Source organism: Solenopsis invicta, chromosome 8 (genome assembly GCF_016802725.1).
Source record: "Solenopsis invicta isolate M01_SB chromosome 8, UNIL_Sinv_3.0, whole genome shotgun sequence".
Lineage (NCBI taxonomy): Eukaryota > Metazoa > Arthropoda > Insecta > Hymenoptera > Formicidae > Solenopsis > Solenopsis invicta.
Genome location: NC_052671.1, coordinates 7,403,125 through 7,425,012, shown reverse-complemented (window position 1 = coordinate 7,425,012; position 21,888 = coordinate 7,403,125). Strand labels below are relative to the sequence as shown.

At 32.6% G+C, this 21,888-nt stretch overlaps 3 protein-coding genes across 8 annotated transcripts; 2 read left to right on the top strand and 1 right to left on the bottom strand.

Moving 5' to 3' along the window:
- Positions 1 to 332: 332 nt before the first annotated feature.
- Positions 333 to 6,129, top strand: LOC105197421 (UDP-glucosyltransferase 2). Of its 2 annotated transcripts, XM_039453203.1 has the most exons (6): positions 333 to 672; positions 774 to 1,176; positions 1,383 to 1,817; positions 2,663 to 2,894; positions 4,438 to 4,663; positions 5,705 to 6,129. In XM_039453203.1, exons 2-6 carry the CDS (start codon positions 781 to 783, stop codon positions 5,988 to 5,990), a joined length of 1,575 nt encoding a protein of 524 aa, XP_039309137.1. In that variant the 5' UTR covers positions 333 to 672; positions 774 to 780; the 3' UTR covers positions 5,991 to 6,129. The 2 variants fall into 2 exon arrangements, with proteins under 2 accessions (XP_039309137.1, XP_039309138.1); XM_039453204.1 differs by lacking the exon at positions 333 to 672 and having other exon boundaries at positions 704 to 1,176.
- Positions 6,130 to 8,182: 2,053 nt separating this feature from the next.
- On the top strand, positions 8,183 to 13,485 carry LOC105197256 (UDP-glucosyltransferase 2). Its single transcript, XM_039453206.1, has 5 exons — positions 8,183 to 8,599; positions 8,828 to 9,253; positions 10,080 to 10,308; positions 11,865 to 12,090; positions 13,026 to 13,485. The coding sequence occupies exons 1-5, from the start codon at positions 8,201 to 8,203 to the stop codon at positions 13,309 to 13,311; spliced, it is 1,566 nt and encodes a 521-aa protein (XP_039309140.1). The 5' UTR covers positions 8,183 to 8,200; the 3' UTR covers positions 13,312 to 13,485.
- Positions 13,486 to 13,826: 341 nt separating this feature from the next.
- On the bottom strand, positions 13,827 to 21,802 carry LOC105197223 (15-hydroxyprostaglandin dehydrogenase [NAD(+)]). 5 transcript variants are annotated; one of them, XM_011163509.3, is made up of 8 exons: positions 21,660 to 21,802; positions 19,698 to 20,191; positions 18,640 to 18,761; positions 17,492 to 17,615; positions 17,230 to 17,336; positions 16,745 to 16,918; positions 16,309 to 16,463; positions 13,830 to 15,721 (listed from the first exon to the last, which is right to left on the bottom strand). In XM_011163509.3, the coding sequence occupies exons 3-8, from the start codon at positions 18,730 to 18,732 to the stop codon at positions 15,607 to 15,609; spliced, it is 768 nt and encodes a 255-aa protein (XP_011161811.1). In that variant the 5' UTR covers positions 18,733 to 18,761; positions 19,698 to 20,191; positions 21,660 to 21,802; the 3' UTR covers positions 13,830 to 15,606. The 5 variants fall into 5 exon arrangements, with proteins under 5 accessions (XP_039309142.1, XP_025991903.1, XP_011161811.1 ...); XM_011163518.3 differs by having other exon boundaries at positions 19,715 to 20,191; XM_039453208.1 differs by lacking the exons at positions 19,698 to 20,191; positions 21,660 to 21,802 and adding an exon at positions 19,588 to 19,610 and having other exon boundaries at positions 13,827 to 15,721.
- Positions 21,803 to 21,888: the final 86 nt, after the last annotated feature.

The window sequence follows — 21,888 nt, the reverse complement described above, 5'->3', positions numbered from 1 at the left end:
CTATTGAATCTTGAAAACTGTGGTTATTTCTTTACGGGAGAGAGTTTAGCCGCTTCCCTATCATGTTAGCGAGTTCTTGACTTTGTCAACGTTCCACATATTGTAATTCTTAAAAATTAGTATGCAGTTTATAAAAAGAAAAGCAAAAAAAGAAACATACGGATTAACATTCTTGCTCGTCATTCACTCGCCATCAAAATGACAAATACAAATAACGATTAAATGCTTTCTTACCATTAGATTATCCGCAAAGCTGTTTGTTCAAAACACTAGTAACATATACATATGAATTTAAGCATATCTATAGCATTATCATTTACAATATATTGCACTTGTTATACATGCAATCATTTTATGTTTCTACAATGAGTTATGTGTTATATATGTATTCTGTGCATAAACCTAAAATCGCCAGACTGTAATCGTGTGCAGTTACGTGCAGCTGGCAACACGATATAATATTGAAAGGGTGCGATTATTCAATTAAAATTAATGTTAATTAAAGGACTAACTCGAAATTTAAATACTAAAACGAGTAAAGGACAAATTTAAAACTAAATTTATATTTATACTTATATCTACAGATATGAATGCAGAAGAGATCGTTAACGACCTGACAAGTGCATGACACGCGAAAAAATATTAATACGTTACAAAATTAAAGTAAATTAAGTACGGAAGTAACAAAGTTTCAACAACTTTAAATTAATCGTTAACGAATAGTTAATTCATTATTCTTGATTATTTAAATTGAAATTTATATAAAATTGCAGATAAAAAATGCGAGTGTTACCAGTAATTTTTCTTTGGTTGCACTATCTGTCAGTTTGTAATGGATATCGTTTGCTCGGAATATTTCCCTTACAAAGCAAGAGTCATTTTGGCATGTTCGAACAACTGATGAAGGGCCTGGCCAGGAAGGGCCATCAGGTCGACATAGTCAGCAGTTTTCCATTGGAGAAGTCTTATCCAAATTACACTGATCTCGTGACACTACCAACAACTAGAGAGGTGGTGAACAAACTTTCCTATGCTGAAATGAAGATCTTTACTACGAATCCGACGTACGTTATTGGGACATTGGGAGGAAACGAAGTTTGCAAACATTTAGGAAACACGAAAATAAAAGAGCTGGCGAAACAAAAGAATCCGTCTTACGATGCAATTATAGTAGAGGTGCATAATAGAAAATCATCTTTTCTCTAAATTAATAATAAAAATCGATCTAGCTAATGTAATGCAATATTATATTTTAAAATATTTTTTATTTTCTTTCAGAGAAACTTTTCTTGTCGATCTAATAACATTTGTTAACTGATATCTGCTATCTCATACAACAAAATTCTTTAATAATCAATTCTCTACTTTATTTGTCTTGTTAGGTTCTTGCTGCGCAATGTTTCAGTATCATCGCCCACATATTAAAAATTCCTATGATCGGGGTCACCACCAGAACGCTGTACCCATGGGTACCTCAGATAATCGGTCAACCTGAGAATCTGGCCTTCGTGTCGAATATCAATTTAGATTTTACCACCCCTATGAATTTCTGGCAACGACTATGTAACGTCTTGCGCACACTCTACGACAAGTGGTTTTTCGATTATTTGACGACACGGGTGCAAGACAAATTGATAAGAGAGAACTTCGGACCGGACATGCCGAGTGTACGGGAAATCGAGAGGAAGCTGTCGCTGATTCTCGTCAACTCTCATATCACGCTAGATGGGATACAGCCGAGGACACCTGCCGTGGTGGACGTGGGAGGGCTCCATATCCATGCTGAAAATCAAACCTGTTGCACCCAATTGCAACCTGTAAGTCGGCTCTTACAATCTCTCTTTGTGACCATTTTCACATTTTTGTTATGGTGCACGCCAACAAATGACGATCTTGCACGCATGATGCTCTATAGTCTATAACTTAAGTAATCATCGTTACCGGATATCATGCATATTGTGTAAAATGATATATCATTTGATGCGTGAGACAGCAGTTAAACTTGTTTTTTTTTGTGACTTGTGCATCTTCAAGCATTGCTCTGGAAATTACTGCTTATCGGAGAGTTTAAAGCAAACTAAAAAAAAAGAATGAATTTCAGTGAAATCAAGATCTCAATACAATAGTTCTCTTGCTTCTCATTAGTATGGAAAATGATTTATAGATTACTACTACTTTCATAATAAATTGTTTGTTCATAATCAAGCTATCAATTAACGTGGCAATTGCAAATTTCATAATTTTGAATTGTTGCGTATTACTGTAAAATATTTTGCAATAACGTTCTAAAAACGGAAATACAGAATAGTTTGAGAGGAAAATCAAACGTATTAATAATGATGCATATACATGTGATAACGCGGCACATGTTAATTATTATTTAATTGTCGTTATTCTATCTTTCCGTATACATACATTCAAAAGATAGTGTTACTAAAGCATCAACATAATAACGTTACACACGTGACCCATTATATTCGAGGACCTTAGGAATATCTTTAAGATTTTAAACCATCCTTAGAGAAAGGAAGAAAGGACGTTTCTTTGGCAGTCTTTGTTGTATAAGTTGTTAAGATTATTAGTAAATGGTACATTGGCTGACAACTTTAGCAAATGTGCATAGTTTTGTATTCTTCGCACACTGACACTGTCTCTCCTGCAGGAACTAAAGAAATGGATGGACGACAGTAAAGATGGTTTTATATATTTCACGTTTGGCTCGATGGTGACGATAGAGACGTTTCCACACGAGTTTTTAAGGATCCTTTACGCCTCCTTAGGCAAAATTGCACCAGTGCGGGTTTTAATAAAGGTAACAGCTCCGGAGAAACTGCCATCCGGTTTGCCCGAAAATATCCACATATCTCCTTGGATGCCGCAGCTCATGGTATTGAGTGAGTATCACTCTGTTAGGCTATATCACTTCTGTCATATTTTTTTATTTATGAAGATTTTATCATCAGAATCTAAACTATTGGAGACTTTCTTTCAAGGAACAAATATGTGAATATTACATCATGCAAATTTCATGTTTCTTTAATTATTTATTCTTCTATGAATAAATTATAAAGAATAATGCCAAATTTTGCCCAAAAATTTGGTTTATTAATTTAAAATTTAAATAAAGAGTGACACCAAAAAGACCTGTTTTTTGGTCCATTTCTTGGATCTTAAATTTCAAAGCTTTTTTTATGCCAAATAGTACTGTATAATGGAACATTAATTTCAGAAAAATTTTAACATGAGCATAAGCGCGGTTTTGGAGATATAAAGGGTTGAATGTGATGGTTTCTCGTAACACAGGACATTGTTTTTAGACTTCTTTTTTGTTGTTTGAATAAAAGTTACCATTTCTCATGTATTTTTGGGCGTTGAACACGAATCTGGTAAGCACATTGCTCTATCATATCAGATTTCTTAGAAAAGTGTCACAAATGATCATTTTTACTACACCATGGCTTAAAAAAGACTTTTTTTTAATTATTTAAAATCTAAGAATCTATCACTTACAGTAAAGAAACAGCCTAATCTGTGAGAAGCAAGGGAACTTTCAGTAAAAAAAGCATCTTGATCGTGAAAGGCGGTGTCACGTGTCACTTTAATTCCATCTATATGGGGGAGTTTTTATACTAGGTGAAAACTAAGGTGATTTTTCAATCCGGCATAAAAATCCATAAGAAACAACGTTTTATTTCGTTATACATATTAGCTAGATTTTTAGATTAATAGAAATAGATTTTTTTTAACGCCATGATAAGATAGAAATGATCATTTGTGATACTTTTCTAAAAAATCTGCCGTGATAGAGCAATTTGCTTACCAGATTCGTGTTCAGCGCGTAAAAATACATGGGAAATGGCAACTTTTTTTCAAACAACGGAAAAGAAGTCTAAAACCGGCGCTCTATGTTATGAGAAACCATCACTTTCAACCATTTATGTCTCCGGAATCGCGCTTAGGCTCATCTTAAAATTTTTCTGGAATTAATGTTCCATCATATAGTACTTTTTGGCATAAAAAAAAGTTTGAATTTTGTTTGAGGTCCAAAAAATGGATTAAAAAACAGGCCTTTTTGTCATTACTCTTTATTTAAGTTTTAATTTCAATTAAGATATTCACAAAGATTTATTAACATTACAGTTTTTGTAAATATTGTTATAATTATTATTATAATGATAATTTATTATGATTAATATTTATAGTTTAACATTAATAAATTATTATTAATATTTCATTTAAAATTTTAATTTTATATTTATATTATTATTAACAATAACAATAATCTATTATTATAAATAATAAGATGAAATATTAATAATTATATACTAATTTTTATAAATTTTAAAAACTGCAAAATCTGTAAATTATTGCAAATTGTCTTTTCCGAAGTAAATTTGCACAAATGATAAAACTGTCCAATATAAATTAATCTTCTAGGACATTCTAATATAAAAGCCTTTATCACCCATGGCGGATTCATGGGCACGCAAGAAGCGATATCATGTGGTGTCCCTATGATCGGTATACCGCTTTTCATGGATCAATTTACGAATATAAATGCTTACGTTGTCAAAAATATTACCATACGACTGGACATTAATGAGATTACCGAAAGAAGCATGGATGCAGCCTTAAATGCAATATTAAAAAACCCTCTATACAGGTAGAAGACGCCGTTTTGTGTTACAATAATTTTGTCATTATGGCAAATTATTACTCGGACAAGAACTGTTTATGTATAAACAAACATAGATGTGAATGCTCGTATTGTTGTTGGACATAAAAGTATATAAGTCTAACGGTCAAGATTAACGAGTTCAAACATACAAGGAAATAATATAAATATAAATAATTGCCATTAATTACAATAGAAGACAATTTTGAATTGGGACGTTTCGGCTCTACTAAGCCTTTTTCAGCCAAACGATTCATGAAATTAAGCAAGACGTTTTAACAATATTAAAAAAATCGAATATTATTTGTTAGAAATAATTTGCTCGCATATCGAATATTGCGGATATATTTTTTCCCGATGGCGAACAAACGCTTCTGACCATGAATTTGTTGGTGATCTATCTTTTCTTTTTAACGTAATTACAATTTTTCCAAAATTATATAATGGGCCAACAAAACTTTGTACTGCATATATGATTCGACAAATGCAGTTTTTGCCACGTTTGTTATTTGATGGACATGTATATAACGATGAAATGAAAAATATGTGAGCGTTCACCATCGGCTAACGGTCTTATGCCTATTTTCACCAACGCAGATTAACTTTGATCTCAGTTTAACTTACTCTTTATCTTTCTTTAGTTTTAAGAATTGGAAAAAGATAAGGAGTAAGTTAAATTGAAATCAAAGGTAATCTACATTGGTGGAAATAGGCATTACTGTCAGGGCAAACGAAGCACGACGTGTAATAAAGCCAAAACATTCCAATTTAAAATTGTTTTTTATTGTAATTAATAACAATTATTTTTATTTATATTATTTCCTTATCTGTTTTTGCTCGTTAACATTGATCGTCCTTATTTACTTTTATGTTTATGTATACTTGAAATAGCGTACGCGTAACTTGTACACGTTTTTTTTATTTTTGCACACTAGTGTTTTTATTATTATCTTAATTTTGTATATAGAATTTTTTATGGTCTATTTTAACGTCTATTGAATACACTTTTATAACTTATTTTTACTTCAGGGAATCTGCGCAGAATCTATCCCGACAATTCCTCGATCGACCAATGAATGCTATTGACACAGCTACTTATTGGATCGAGTACGTCATCAAATACGGCGAAAATTCTTTGCGATCGCCTGCGATGGATATGACCTGGTGGCAATTGTCTCTCGTCGATGTCATATTGTTTCTCTTGTTTTGCGCAACAATCATTATCGCTGTAATAGTATTCATTGTGCAATTCATATTGAAATTGAAGCACAAAAATTCTAATACGTTATATTCAAAAAAGTTTAAAGCAAATTAATTATTAAGCATAGATAAATAATTCTATGCGTTTTGCTTTATATTTATATCTCTGCACAAAGTTTATCAAAGAAACATAATTATATAACTTTGTTAATAAAAGTATTGTGGAACTTAAATAAAAGAGCACCGTGTTTTTCTAAATGCATATGTTGCGCTTTGATATTTTTTAACAAATACTTATTAAACGTAATATTACTTTTCGACACATTTCTTGATAGTTTAATTGTAGTCGCAGGAAAGCACACATTGTTTATACACCGTATTCATTATGTACAGACACATTTATATTATTTTCACAAATAAAGGTCAAGACGAGCAGAATATGGATGATCAAAATACATACATCACTGAACAATTATACTTTATCTAGCAGAAAACTTAAATTTACATAAACTCATTTTGGACGTGTCGATTTAATATACATGTATATAATATCCGGATATAAAATTCAAGAAGTTTGAATAAGTAACACAGAAACTACAATTTCGTAGCTCTTATTACATTGTAATTTGAATAATTAACTGTAACTTAATGCAAAATTGTAACGATAGAATACTGACTTTTAATATACTCAAACAGATAAGTATAAGATGTACATGATGAAAAATACTTGAACTCTTTGCTGTAATAATCTTAAATTTAACTTTTTTTTTAGTCTGTTTTAAGAAAAGCGAAAGCTATTTTGTTGTATTAATTATAATTATCCCTATAATAAATTAATTATACTTTTCATTTTTTCTTTATGACATTAATAAAAGGTACAAATACCTAAAGATCAGAATAGTTTCAAATACCTACAACAGTCCCACTAAATTATTATTCACTACTGAAACTGAACAAGGTTATAGCATTAATTTTCTGGACGTTTCTATCAAGATGTTCAGTAACAGATTAATGTTGGATTCACAAATAAAGCTTCTATGGAAGGTATTTATCTTCTTTTCTGCTCATCCAGTTGACCATAAAATTGTAAATGTCCATAATTTAATAAATTGAGCCATTTTATTGTCAAACCCCAAATTCCATTAAAAAAATTCAAATTTGTAATGACTATTCTATTGAGTAATAGTTCTATTGAATCTTGAAAACCGTGGTTATATCTTTATGGGAAAGAGTTTTGGCGCATCCCTGTGATATAAGCGAGTTCTTAACTTTGTCAACGTTCCACATAACTGTAATCCTTAAAAATTAGTATTAAGTTTATTTTACAAAATGAGCGTCGAGGATGAGAAATAAAAGGAGATATGTACGTGTACAAAGAACAGTGAGATATATTTGATGAAAATTATAAAGGAAGGCTTGGTGATGTGAGCTGCTCAACGGACAAACTTGTAAGAGGACAGACGCCATGACACACTAACTCGTAACATCCAATGTCTGCGCAGACTCACACATTCACTCAGTAACAGAAAGAAAGATTTACATGAAAAATGATGCAATTAGGTTTGATGAGTGCAATAAACAAATTATTCAACTGTTTATAAAGAGAAAAGCAACAAAAAAATATACGCATTAGCATTCTTGTTCGTCATTTACTCGACATCTAATGACAAATACAAATAACAATTAAATGCTTTCTCACTATTAAATTATCCGCAAAACTGATTATTTAAAGTGCTTGCGACGATCTGCACATTTCGGGTCGATTCTTGAAGCGACGCCCACAACATCTCTTATGGCGCAGCAAGCTAATAATATATGAATTCAAACCTGAATAATAATATATGAATTCATACCTATAGCATTATCATTTGCAGTATAATGCACTTATTATACATGCAATCATTTTGTTTCTACTATGAGTTATGTGTTACACATGTATCCTGTGCATAAATGTAAAATCGCCAGTCTGTAATCGTGTGCAGTTACGTGCAGCTGGCAATATAATATCGAAATGGTGCGTTTATTTAATTAAAATTAATGTTAATTAAAGGACTAACTCAAAATTTAAATACTAAAACAAGTAAAGAACAAATTTAAAAGATAGTTTATATTTATAAATCTACGGATATGAATGCAAAAGAGATCGTCAACGACCTGACAAGTGCATGACACATGAAAAAAATATTAATACATAAAACAAAATTAAAGTAAATTAAGTGCGGAAGTAACTAAGTGTCAGTAACTTTAAATTAATTGATAGTTAACGCATACTTAATTTGTTATTTTTGAGTATTTAAATTAAAATTTATATAAAATTACGGAATAATGCGAGTGTTACCACTGATTTTCCATTGGTTGTCGTATCTGTCAGTTTGTGATGGGTATCGTTTGCTTGGATTATTTCTCATACCAAGGACGAGTCATTTTGTTATGTTTGAACAACTGATGAAGGGCCTGGCCAGGAAGGGCCATCATGTCGACATGGTCAGCAGTTATCCATTGAAAAAGCCTTATCCAAATTACACTGATCTCGTGACACTACCAATAACTAGAGAGGTGGTGAACAAACTTTCCTATGCTAAAATGAACATCCTCTTTACTGTGAATCCGATGTACGTTATTGGGGCACTGGGAGGAAACGAAGTTTGCGAACATTTAGGAAACACAAAAATAAAAGAGCTAGCGCAACCAAAGAATCCGTCTTACGACGCAGTTATAATGGAGGTACATAATAGAAAATCATAATTTTATGCATGAATATTCTTCTAAATTAATAATAAAAATCTATTTAGCTAATGTAATGTAATATTATATTTTAAATTATTTCTTTACTTTTTTTGAAAAAAACCTTTCTTGTCGATGTAATAACATTCGTTAACAGATATCTATCATCTTAATCTCATACAACGAAATCCTTTAATAATCAATTCTCTACTTTATTTATCTTCTTAGGTTCATGGCGCGCAATGTTTCAGTATCATCGCCCACTTATTAAAAATTCCTATGATTGGGGTCAGTACCACAGGAACGCTGTACTCATGGCTACCTCAAATAATCGGTCAACCTGAGAATCCGGCCTTTGTGTCTAATATCATTTTAGGTTTCACCACCCCTATGAATTTCTGGCAACGACTATGTAACGTCTTGCGCACACTCTACGACAAGTGGTTTTTCGATTACTTGACAACACGGGTGCAAGACAGGTTGATAAGAGAAAACTTCGGACCGGACATGCCGAGTGTACGGGAATTGGAGAGGAAGCTGTCGCTGATCCTCGTCAACTCTCACATCACACTGCATGGGGTACAGCCGAGGACACCTGCCGTGGTGGACGTGGGAGGGCTTCATATCCATGCTGAAAATGAAACGTTGCAACCTGTAAGTTGGCTCTTACAATCCCTTTTCGTAACCATTTTCACATTTTCGTTATAGTGCACGCTAACGAGCTCGCATGATGCTCCATAACTCAAGTAATCATCGTTACCGGATATCATGCGTATCGTGTAAAATAATATATAATTTGATGCGTGAGACAGCAGTAAAATTGTTTTTTTTGCGACTTGTGCATCTTCAAGCATTGCTCCAGAAATTACTGCTTATCGGGGTGTTCAAAGCAAACTAAAAAAAAAAGGAGAATGAGTTTCAGTAAAATCAAGATTTCAATACAATAGTTCCCTTGTTTCTCATTAGTATAGAAAATGATTTATAGATTACTACTACTTTCATAATAAATTGTTTGTTCATAATCAAGCTATCGATTAACGTGGCAATTGCAAATTTCATAATTTTGAATTGTTGCGTATTACTGTAAAATATTTTGCAATAACGTTCTAAAAACGGAAATACAGACTAGTTTGAGAGGAAAATCAAACGTATTAATAATGATGCATATACATGTGATAACGCGGCACATGTTAATTATTATTTAATTGTCGTTATTCTATCTTTCCGTATACATACATTCAAAAGATAGTGTTACTAATAGCATCAACATAATAACGTTACACGACCCATTATATTCGAGGACCTTAGGAATATCTTTAAGATTTTAAACCATCCTTAGAGAAAGGAAGAAAGGACGTTTCTTTGGCAGTCTTTGTTGTATAAGTTGTTAAGATTATTAGTAAATGGTACATTGGCTGACAACTTTAGCAAATGTGCATAGTTTTGTATCCTTCGCACACTGACACTGTCTCTCCTGCAGGAACTAAAGAAATGGATGGACGACAGTAAAGATGGTTTTATATATTTCACGTTTGGCTCGGTGACGATAGAGACGTTTCCACACGAGTTTTTAAGGATCCTTTACGCCTCCTTAGGCAAAATTGCACCAGTGCGGGTTTTAATGAAGGTAACAGCTCCGGAGAAACTGCCATCCGGTTTGCCCGAAAATATCCACATATCTCCTTGGATGCCGCAGCTCATGGTATTGAGTGAGTATCACTCTGTTAGGCTATATCACTTCTGTCATATTTTTTTATTTATGAAGATTTTATCATCAGAATCTAAACTATTGGAGACTTTCTTTCAAGGAACAAATATATGAATATTACATCATGCAAATTTCATGTTTCTCTAATTATTTATTTTTCTATGAATAAATTATAAAGAATAATGCAAAATTTTGCCCAAAAATTTTGTTTAATTTAAAATTTAAATAAAGAGTGATTTAAATAAAGAGTCCAAAAAGACCTGTTTTTTGGCCCATTTTTTGGACCTTAAATTTCAAAGCTTTTTTTATGCCAAATAGTACTGTATAATGGAACATTAATTTCAGAAAAATTTTGGGCTAAGCATAAGCGCGGTTTCGAAGATATAAAGGGTTGAATGTGATGGTTTCTCGTAACATAGGACACCGTTTTTAAATTTTTTTTTTTTGTTGTTTCAATAAAAGTTACCATTTCCCATGTATTTTTGCGCGCCGAACACGAATCTGGTAAGCTAATTGCTCTATTATGTCAGATTTCTTAGAAAAGTGTCACAAATGATTATTTTTGCCACACCATGGCGTAAAAAAGACCTATTTTCACTTATCTAAAAATCTATCACTCACATTAAAAAAACACCCCAATCTGCGAGAGGCAAGGGGACTTTCAGTAAAAAAACTATCTTGATCGTGAAAGGCGGTGTCACGTGTCACTTTAACTCCATCTAACTCGAGGATTTTTCATATTAGACAAAAACTAAGGTGATATTTTAACCCAAGATAAAAATCCATAAGAAACAATGTTTCACTTTGTCATATATATATAAATATATATTAGATTTTGAAATAGATAGAAATAGATTTTTTTTTAACGCCATGGTGAGGTAAAAATAATTATTTGTGATACATTTCTAAAAAATCTGACATGATAGAGCAATTTGTTTACCAGATTTGTGTTCAGCGCACAAAAAATACATGGGAAATAGCAACTTTTGTTCAAACAACGGAAAAGAAGTTTAAAACCGGCGCCCTATGTTATGAGAAACCATCACTTTCAACCCTTTATGTCTCCGGAATCGCGCTTATGTTCATCTTAAAATTTCTCTGGAATTAATGTTCCATCATATATATAGTACTCTTTAGCATAAAAAAAGTTTGAAATTTGAGGTCCAAGAAATGGGCTAAAGAACAGGTCTTTTTGGCATCACTCTTTATTTAAGTTTTAATTTAAATTAAAATATTTACAAAAATTTGTTAACATCACAGTATTTGTAAATATTGTTATAATTATTATTATAATGATAATTTTTTATGATTAATATTTATAGTTTAACCATAATAAATTATTATTAATATTTTAATTAAAATTTAATGTTATATTTATATTATTATTAACAATAACAATAATCTATTACTATGAATAACAATATAAAATATTAATAATTAAATGCTAATTTTTATAAATTTTAAAAGCTCCAAATCTCTGTAAATTATTGCAAATTATTTTTTTTGAAATAAATTTGCAAAAATTATAAATTTATCCAATATAAATTAATCTTGTAGGACATTCTAATATAAAAGTCTTTATCACCCATGGCGGATTGATGGGCACGCAAGAAGCGATATCATGCGGTGTCCCTGTGATTGGTATACCGCTTTTCCTCGATCAATTTACGAATATCAATGCCTACGTTGTCAAAAACATTGCCATACGACTGGACATTAATGAGATTACCGAAAGAAGCATGGATGCAGCCTTAAATGCAATATTACAAGACCCCCTGTACAGGTACAAGACGCCGTCTTGTTTTACTATAATTTTGTCATTATCAGGAATTATTACTTGGATAAAAACTTTATGTTTGAACAAACATAGATGTGAATGCTCATATCGTTGTTGAGCATAAAAGTAAATAAAAACGATCAAAATTAACAAGTTAAAACAACAAAAGGAAATAATATATATATATAAGTAATTGCCATTACAATTACAATAAAAGTATTACAATTACAATTACAATAAAATTACAATAAAAGACAATGTTTAATTGGAATGTTTTGACTATACTATATTTTCTTTAGCCAAACGATATATAAAATCAAGCAAGACATTTTAACAATATTTAAAAAATTGAACACCATTCGTTACAAATAATTTAGTTGCATATTGAATATTGCGGATATATTTTTTCCCGATGGCGAACAAACGCTTTTGACCATGAATTTGTTGGTGATCTATCTCTTCTTTTTAGTGTGATTACAATTTTTCCAAAATTACATAATGAGTCAACAAAACCTTATACGTCATATATAATTCGACAAACGCAGTATTTGCCACGTTTGTTATTTGGTGGACATGTATGTAATAATGAAATAAAAAATATGTGAGCGTTTACCATCGACTAACGGTCTTATTGTTAGGACAAACGAAGCACGACATGTAGTAGAGCCAAAACATTCCAATTTAAAATTGTCTTTTATTGTAATTAATAGCAATTATTTTTATTTATATTATTTCCTTATCTGTTTTTGCTCGTTATTATACATTGACCGTTCTTATTTACTTTTATGTATACTTAAAATAATGTGCGCGTAACTTTCATATGTTTTCCTATTTTTGCACAATAATGCTTTTATTATTATCTTAAATTTGTATGCATAGAATTTCTTATGATCTATTTTAACGGCCATTGAATACACTTTTATAACTCATTTTCACTTCAGGGAATCTGCGCAGAATCTATCCCGACGATTTCTTGATCGACCATTAAATGCTATTGACACAGCTACTTATTGGATCGAGTACGTTATCAAGTACGGTGAAAATTCGTTGCGATCGCCTGCGATGGATATGTCCTGGTTGCAATTGTCTCTCGTCGATGTGATTGGATTTCTCCTGTTTTGCGCAATAATCATTATCGCTGTAATTGTATTTATTGTGCAATTCACATTGAAATTGAAACACAAAGATTCTAATACGTTATATTCAAAAAAGTTCAAAGCAAATTAATTATTAAGTATAGATAAATAATTCTGTGCGTTTTGTTTTATATTTATATCTCTGCACAAAAATTTGTACTGGAAACGACTTATAGAATGTCAAGGCAAATTGGTATTGGACAATGTAATTAAAAATAAAATTGAGTTTTAAGGGCCTTGAAAAACCCTTGAACGTCTCAAAAATGTAAAAGGAAAAATTTCTGAGGCAATGATGAAAACGACGTTTCTTACATGAAAAAATCGAAACTTGGAGTTTGCATTCGCAATATCTCCGCTCGTAGGGCACGGAGAAAAAAATAAAAACACTTTTATTATGCCATTTTCCACAATCTGTCGTTTGAGACTACTCAAAACTTGATCGGTTCAGCCGTTACTGAGATTCTCGCTTGCTTGGAACTCGCTGACTCGCGTAAAAGAAGCTCGGTTCACTTTGCTCGCACTTTGGCGCGCGGCACGACCGCGTCTCTTGATACGCACGCGTGAAAGTGAAAGGTAATACTAAAGAAGGATAAATCGTTGGTCCACTGATTTTATTAAAAGGCAATGCATTTTATTGGCAAGATTAGCAACATACATATCATGTAACACCATAACAAAAACGAAATCGCCACTGATCGATGAAAAGCTACAATGAAGGATTACTCGAACGGGCGATATTTGAAAACGAAACTCGCTAGCTAGCTATAGACATCTAAACCGATATATCGATCTGAGCTCTGCAATTCGATTTAAACAAATCGTCTCGTAATGCCTAATACCTAATATCGAAAGAATGTGATCGCGTCGAGCGTCGTGCACTCTCAGGCTACAGATTCTAACTCTATCGCTACACCGTCTCTCTAAATATTTTTATCTCCCTCCAAATACTGTAGAAAAATTATAGACACAATTAGATATACATGTAATATCATTTCTGGAGTAATTGTCCGACGGATTTCGGTTTAATTGCATTCACTGTTACCGACACTGATGCAGATAACTCTCGAAACTTCGAAGTGGAAACAAAATTTTTAATTTTTTTTTCTTCATCAAGTCTTCAAAATTTTACAGATTGTCTGTTGTCTTTAACCATTAATTCAAACAATATTTATGTAAGACGAATTTTATCTGTTTACCGGTTCTATTTTTTTAATGTTTTAAATATGATATTTTTAATAACAATTACATCGATCTGTTAATATTTATTAAAACTGTCTGGTTGTGCCTTACACTTTTATCTTACTAATTATTCCACTTCTATTTAATTGTATATATTATTTTATTCCTTCTTTAGCTAGACGTCAATTGATAGATTTCCGACAGTTCACGAAGAGGAATAAATTTCTAAATCGTGGATTCAGAGTTACTTGCATTAGCTATCATGAGAAACGTATATAGTATAATCTTTCTCTTTCCCTTTTTTTTGTACGCTTCGAGAGCGTGAAAATAAATGCGTATATTTCTTTCATTCTATCTCTTTCGTGCGCTCTCCTCCCGTCTCTTCCTCATACAAGCAATAGATACATAAAGAGTGTCTCTATTATACTCGACTTGACGAAACGCGATTACAATATATGCAGCATTACATGTTATTAAACGGAATGGCGTTAAAGGAATCGTCGAACGTTGCGACGTGTGCGTTAAGAGAGAAATGAGCAAGTCACGCGACGGTTATAGAGTGCGGCAGGATCAAATTGTAAGTGTTGCGACAGTTTCCGTCGGCGCGAGACACAGGCAGGACTTAGAAATTCCTCGAGAAATTCCTTAAGAATTCTTGGCAAATGAGCGTTTTTCAGACCTATGCAAAAACCGACGCGAACTCGCAACGCGGATACGGGACGGAAGCGAAAGCCGTTTTTACATCATTTTTCTTCTTTTTTTTGTAATAAATGTTCCCTCCGTCGCGACGCGGATCTCGCGCCAATCGCGCGGATTTTTTTTTTTTTGTTTTTTCCTTTCAAATATCGCGTTTATCTATCACGTAATTATCAAATCCGAGGACTCGTCGTGTTCTCTGTCGCGGCAGTATAAAACGTATCAAAAGGATTCGCTTTCTATCAAAAGATGAACGATTAACATCGAGTAACGCATTTGCCGTCGTTAAAAGAGAAATAAAAAACGCATTGGTCTTCGAAGTGATAATTTTTTTTTTTTTTTTATACGAAAGTACGAATAATTACGTTTCGCTCGCGTTTTCGCCTTTTCAATGGCGTGCGACGGGATGATATTATATCTCGATACAAATTATAGCTAATTGTGCGGTACGGCATAGATATTTGCAGCGAAGCGAGGAAGAATCATTGCACACACGCGCGCGGGACCCTCTTTAGTGCTTCGTAAAGCTGATCTCGTACGGCGGCTGGTCCTTCTCCACCATCCACACGCTTCCGCTCTTGCCGGTGTTCAACACGTGTACTAACGCCTTAGCCACGTGCTCCGTCCTGCAGTGTCGCAATGTCTTTTCAAATCGTTTCTACGTGCTAATTTTATTCTACATTTCTACAATTAGAGAGCGGCATTGATAAAGTATTTAAAAGTTGAGCTGGATAAAGAGCTGAAAATAATGTTGTTATACCGTAACCGAAATAATTATGCAAGACGCTCAAGTCGATTGCCAGAATGTCGAAACTGCAGCAGTGCTCATCATACTTGAACATTCTTCATAATTATTTGGATGGTAAAAATTATCTCGAGATCTGTAGCTAAATTTTTAAATACTTTAGCAAAACGATTCTTTCTGCAGACTTAAAAAAAGATGTGTAAAAGTAATTTTTTTTATATTATAAATTGAAGGGCTTCAAAAATTAAAGGCGATAAAAATCAAACAAGTCCAGAGGTTTTTCTTTTAAATGAACTTAAATGAACAAATAATAAAGATACGAATTGATTGATGTTTTGCTTCATTTGACATATGAAATAATGCCAAGGAACTAGGAAATAACAATTATTGATGTAATTAAAAAATAATTTAATTATGAGAGCTGTTGAGTCGCAATTAGATGGAAAGAGAAATGATTTGAAGTTATACCTTTGAGGAGTTGATGAGACTATATCTCTTTGCCAGGCATCTTCGTATCGAGCCAGAAGAAGCTTTCTATTGACGTCACGTACCAATTTTGTATCTGTGGCACCCGGACAAAGTGCCATCACCTTAACGCCCGTCAAATCTACGTGATATTGATCCTTTTGAAGAAGAATCGAGAAGAAAATTAGTACATTTATCTCTTGCGTCTAATTTGATAAAAAAAAAACGCTTAAATTAATGAGTTACTAAATTCTAAATCTCTAATTTCCTAAATCTATGAACAAAATTTTGCTATGTTTTTTTTTTTTTTTATCAATCTTTCTACAAATGAGAACCATTGAAAAATTGATGACTCGTATTCTTAGCGAGTTTTGTTATTCCGATAGGACAATCAAGATAGTATATAAGAGAGCTTGAGATATAAAAGGAGATTTCTTACCCCGAAAGCTCTGGTGAAGCTGACAATAGCCGCTTTCGTCGCTGAATATACTGGCACGCTGACGTAAGGGTTAATACTGACATTGCTACCGGTATTAATAACGATTCCACCCTGGCCACCCCTATCGGTGCCCATAAATCGTTGAGCAAGCAAAGTGCCGCGTATTATCCCATTCTGCAATTATATTTGCAGAGATATCAATTTTTACACATACAATAAATATAAAAAAGTACTATTTTACGGAATACTATTTGAGTTTAATAAAGAAACATACATATACTGTAAGAAATAAAATATTATAAAAAATAATTAGTAAGCTTTAATTAACAGGAAGTAAATAAGATATCAAATGCGGAGAGATAAAAAAAACCCTTATGATCACGTCATTAATCTTTTAATGCACTAAAAATTAATTTTTACAAACGTGTTATTGACGTGGAACATGCAAGAGTTTATTGCAAAAGATCTATTGGATATCTGCTTACGAGATTAATGTCTACTTCAAGCTCCCAAAATCGGTCATTCATGATACCAGCATTGTTGATTACGATATCAATATGACCGAATTCCGTGATCGTTGTTTGAAACGATTCTGCAAATTGAATTGCATAGATAGTGTGTTAAATAACAATTGCATTACAAATGGAACAGATGCATATGTACGTTAGTCACTTATGCAGATGGAGATCGACGATAAGTAGATTAGAAATCGCGAACAATTATTGCGATTATTGCGATTTACCGTACCTTCGAATTGCGGATAATCCGTGACGTCGCATTGCGAGAAGATTACGCGACCTTTACCATACTTTTCGGTTAATGTTTCTACCAGATTTTCTCCTTCTTCGGTGTTTATGTCACATATAGTCACCTGTATACGGTAAAATATTTTATTTTAAATAAATACGTCAATTTTGTTTCGTACAAATTGTTTGACAGATTTTATATATATTTATAAATAAATTTTAGTTTCTGCATTTAGGAATTTCGTTGACGCTGTTAGAGAATATTCAATAGATTTTTTTTAAATAATAAAAAGACTTATATTGTTGTGTAAAAATATTAATTACATGTATCTATTGTTTTATAACATAATAGAATAATGCAATTATTCGAATAATTATTTTAAAATACGCGTAATGTGCGCAATGATGCGGTGATACATCTATCGCCCAATTTTTTCCTTAAAACTCAAGGTTGCGATAAGTTTTTCTCTGTCTGAAAGAAGTCTAAATATAAATCGGTTATTTTGAAGACGTGCGTCGAAATCATCTTTGGAATGTTTAGTTTTACGCGAAGTTTCAAAATATAAAAACGAAACGTGACCTTCGTTGCTCGGAAAATCAAATAATGGTATTAATACTTTTTTCGCAAGGAAAAAAAATATTTCAACAATACAGAGTATAAAGAGAATAATTAAGTTTAAATTGTTTAAATCGTTTCTTTAATCGTTTCTTTAATTGTTTCTTGATTTTTTTTTAAATCAAGTGAAAATACCTTTGAGAAAAATAAAAATTTATTTGATTTCAAGAAATGACGTTGTTAGCCTTTTTTTAGAAATAATTAAATAAATTATTTAAATTTTGTTTGCTTAATTTAAACAAATAATATTTTAATTTAAAGAAAGCACTGACAGAAATGTAAGAAATGATTTAGCTGTTTTGATTTTGATAAAAAATTGTTTTTATTTAGAAAAAGATTTGCCTTGCACGACCACATTATTTCTTTACAATTCTAATAAGAGGAACACCAAAAAAATTTCTTCAAATCAAAGAAACTTTTCTTCAATATAGCAATGCACCAATTTCTTTGATTCAAACAAAAATTGTTTTTACTTGAAGAAACTTTTCTCTAGGTTCTCTAAATATGTTTTCTTTGAAATCATGCTAATATACCTTGGCTCCTTGATTCAACAGTTCGACAGCATATGCCTTGCCGATGCCGGATGCGGCTCCAGTCACTAGGGCAACTCGCCCTTTTAGTTCCATTTTCTTTGAGCTCTTATCTTCTTTCGTACCTGCACATTTGAGATAATGATAAAATATTTGATATAATTTGACATAATAAATAAAATTTGACACTAACACCGGAATATTCATTGATTAATGTTTTAAATTAATAAAAACAAAAATTTGAATAAACATTATAAACAATACCAATACGTTTTAACGTAACAGATATAAATGTTTGGTACAGCCACGGATATGTCCGTTAATTTAAGTAAATTTAATTGCTACTTTGCCAGAACAAGCACGCCAGAAATCCTATCATGTCTCTAGGTTTGTTTACTCGATCTTCACTTCGAGCTTATTCGTATATTATTTTTCGGAAGAAGGCTCTCGTAGAAAAGAACCAGAAGCAAAAAAAAAAAACAGCTAATCAATATGCGCTGCGATCTTTTTTTATTATTTTTCTGTTCTGTTATTTCTCTTTTACATGACGCTAATGTTAATTTTTTTTTACAATGCCTTATTAATTATATTATTAACTTGCACAATTAATCGTATAAGTAGAGATATATTTTATCGTTTTAAGAGAACACAAAAAAAAATAAAAATGTTTTTTTCACGAAGGACTGAATTTTGAATTCCTCTATATTTAACTGCGTGTCTATTGTCCCTTAAAAATCTCAACTCTCCCTTTTGCAAGATTAATTTATTCCTATGTATTCTCCAGAGGCAGAAAGCATTCACGCATCAAGTGCACTACTCTTTCACCTGTCACTTTGACTGGCACGTCGACACCAGAGAGAAAGCAATGTACTGATAATAACGATCGCAGTTTACATTAATGCAATCCGCACGTCTCACTCCGGTACTGTGGAACTTTTTAAATTCGATCACCTTGAAATTTCGATAAGCACCCCTCTCAAATCCCCACGATAAAAATCCGTCTATTTCATTTATGTCGTTTGATATTCTCTTCGTTCACCAGTTCATTCCTTTCTCCGTACCTTCTCGATCTGTTCACCTGTGCTGACGTCTCGCAACAGACGGGGTGCTTCGTTACACTCTGGCAAGCCGGCTAGCTTGCGACACTCGGAGATGCAGCGGTCCGGACGTCGCGTCTCTCCTCCGTCAAAAGGGTACGGTCGACGGTGACGAAGCAACCCCCGGGAAGGTGTGGTTGATTGCTGATGGTGTACTGGCTGACTAACGGCCTCGACGGTCGGGGTGCACACCCGGTATAGCCCGATATTGATTGGCGCGTCTGCGTACCATGCGGGTGTGCGCGACGCTGGCCGGTGCGTGCCCTTCACGCACGTGCGTAAAATGCGTGCGCAATCCCTCGGCAGACTATCCGACAGATTTTCTACGTCTACCGCACGTCGGCCCCGTGGCCCCTTTTATTTTTAGAACCGACGTCGCGCCGAAAAAGCGACCGCGCCCCGAAAGCGAAAGTTCGAAGGTCCTCTTCTTGAAAGACTGATCGGGAAATTTGCTCGAACTAAGGGGGATAAATATATCATCATGTTTTCTCTCTCGTAACTCGTAATGTTTAATTATGTATACTGATTTTATGATTATTACATTGCCTTAAACTTTCCCCCTTTTACATTGTATCATAAGGGTTAATTTGTTCTGCATTTTTTTAAAAGCACAAATTTAAGATAATATGTACATTTATGTTTTTTGTTTTTTGTTTCTTTTTTTTTAGGACAAAGAATTCAGATAGTCCCATTTCTAGTATTGATTATAGAACTAGATTTGATTTTATATCTAAAAGTTAAAAAATATTTTGCTGAAAATTATAGTCTGATTAATCGGACAATAATTATATCTTGTACAGAACAGTGAATACCAAAGAACACCAAATACGCAGAACACAATGTTATTATTATAATCACTTACATTTGTCATTTTAAGTTGCGTTACTACTTGGTAGAGATGTGCGAACAGTTCGAATTTGAATCGAATCGAATCACAGTGTATTCGATTCTATTCGTTTTTAAATCTGAAAGATTTGGATTCAAATAATTCGAGAATTTCGAATCTTCAATAATTCAATTTTAAATCGAGCGTCTATCTTGAATGTTCCATTTATAAACCTTCAAAAGTCATTGAAAATACTTGATTGCATTTAAATTAAAATGCAACCGTGTAGATCGCTAGGTCAGAGTACTATGGTTTCCATAACTTTTTTATATGGATACACAGAAAAAAATTAATATCAAATCAACAACTAATTGTTTCATGTATAAGCAAGAATATAAAATCTTCTTGGAAAAATTTATAATCTCAAACAGACATAATTTTCTTGCATGAAGAGAAAAGTTTCATGTAAGCAAATTATGTCTGTTTAAGATTATAAATTCTTTTAAGAAGAGTTTATATTCTTGTTTATATATGAAACAATGAATTGTTGATCTGATACAAAATTTACTTCTATGTAGGCCAAAATAACATTATTATTCTGTTATTATTCTATAAGATTATTATTTTATTATTTTCTGTTATTCTTTATATTCTATAACATTATTATTTCATTATTCTTGAGACAACCTTGGTTTTTTCTACGCGTGCATGTATACACAAGATACATTATGCCTGAGAACATCTGTGCATTAAATAACTGCCTGTTAAATATTAAAATCTCTTTGCATTTTTTTTATTATTTTAGTTTTTACATGCAATGCATAAAACATAAACGTACCTGCTAGTAATAAAATAATGTTATCGATGACAGTTGCAAACAGTCACTTATCAAATATTGAAATTTTGTACTCTATATTTTTTTAACATATTTCATTAATCGCTTTTAAATTTGTATTTAATTTAAAATTGATATCGCGACAAATCGCGTTACACCATCAATAGTTAAAAATTAATACATTGAGAATGCACACAGCACCTCGATCGTCAAGTTTTCCTTATTTTTCATAAAAATTCGTATAAAGTTTAACTTGCAATTTTACCTCACTGATCTCCTGAAGAATGTCACAAATTCTCTTGAATGCCATTAAACTCTAAATTACACAATTGAAAGATGAAGACTTTCGGTGGCGTCTCCTTGACGAATCTCGCTCGAGGAGAGACCCTGACGAATTGAACGTCACATAGATCAGGAGATCGAAGATCGCTGAACGAAAACAGTGGACTCTTCCATATCAGTTCAAGGGGGCTCTCGGATCGGCTAAACATTCA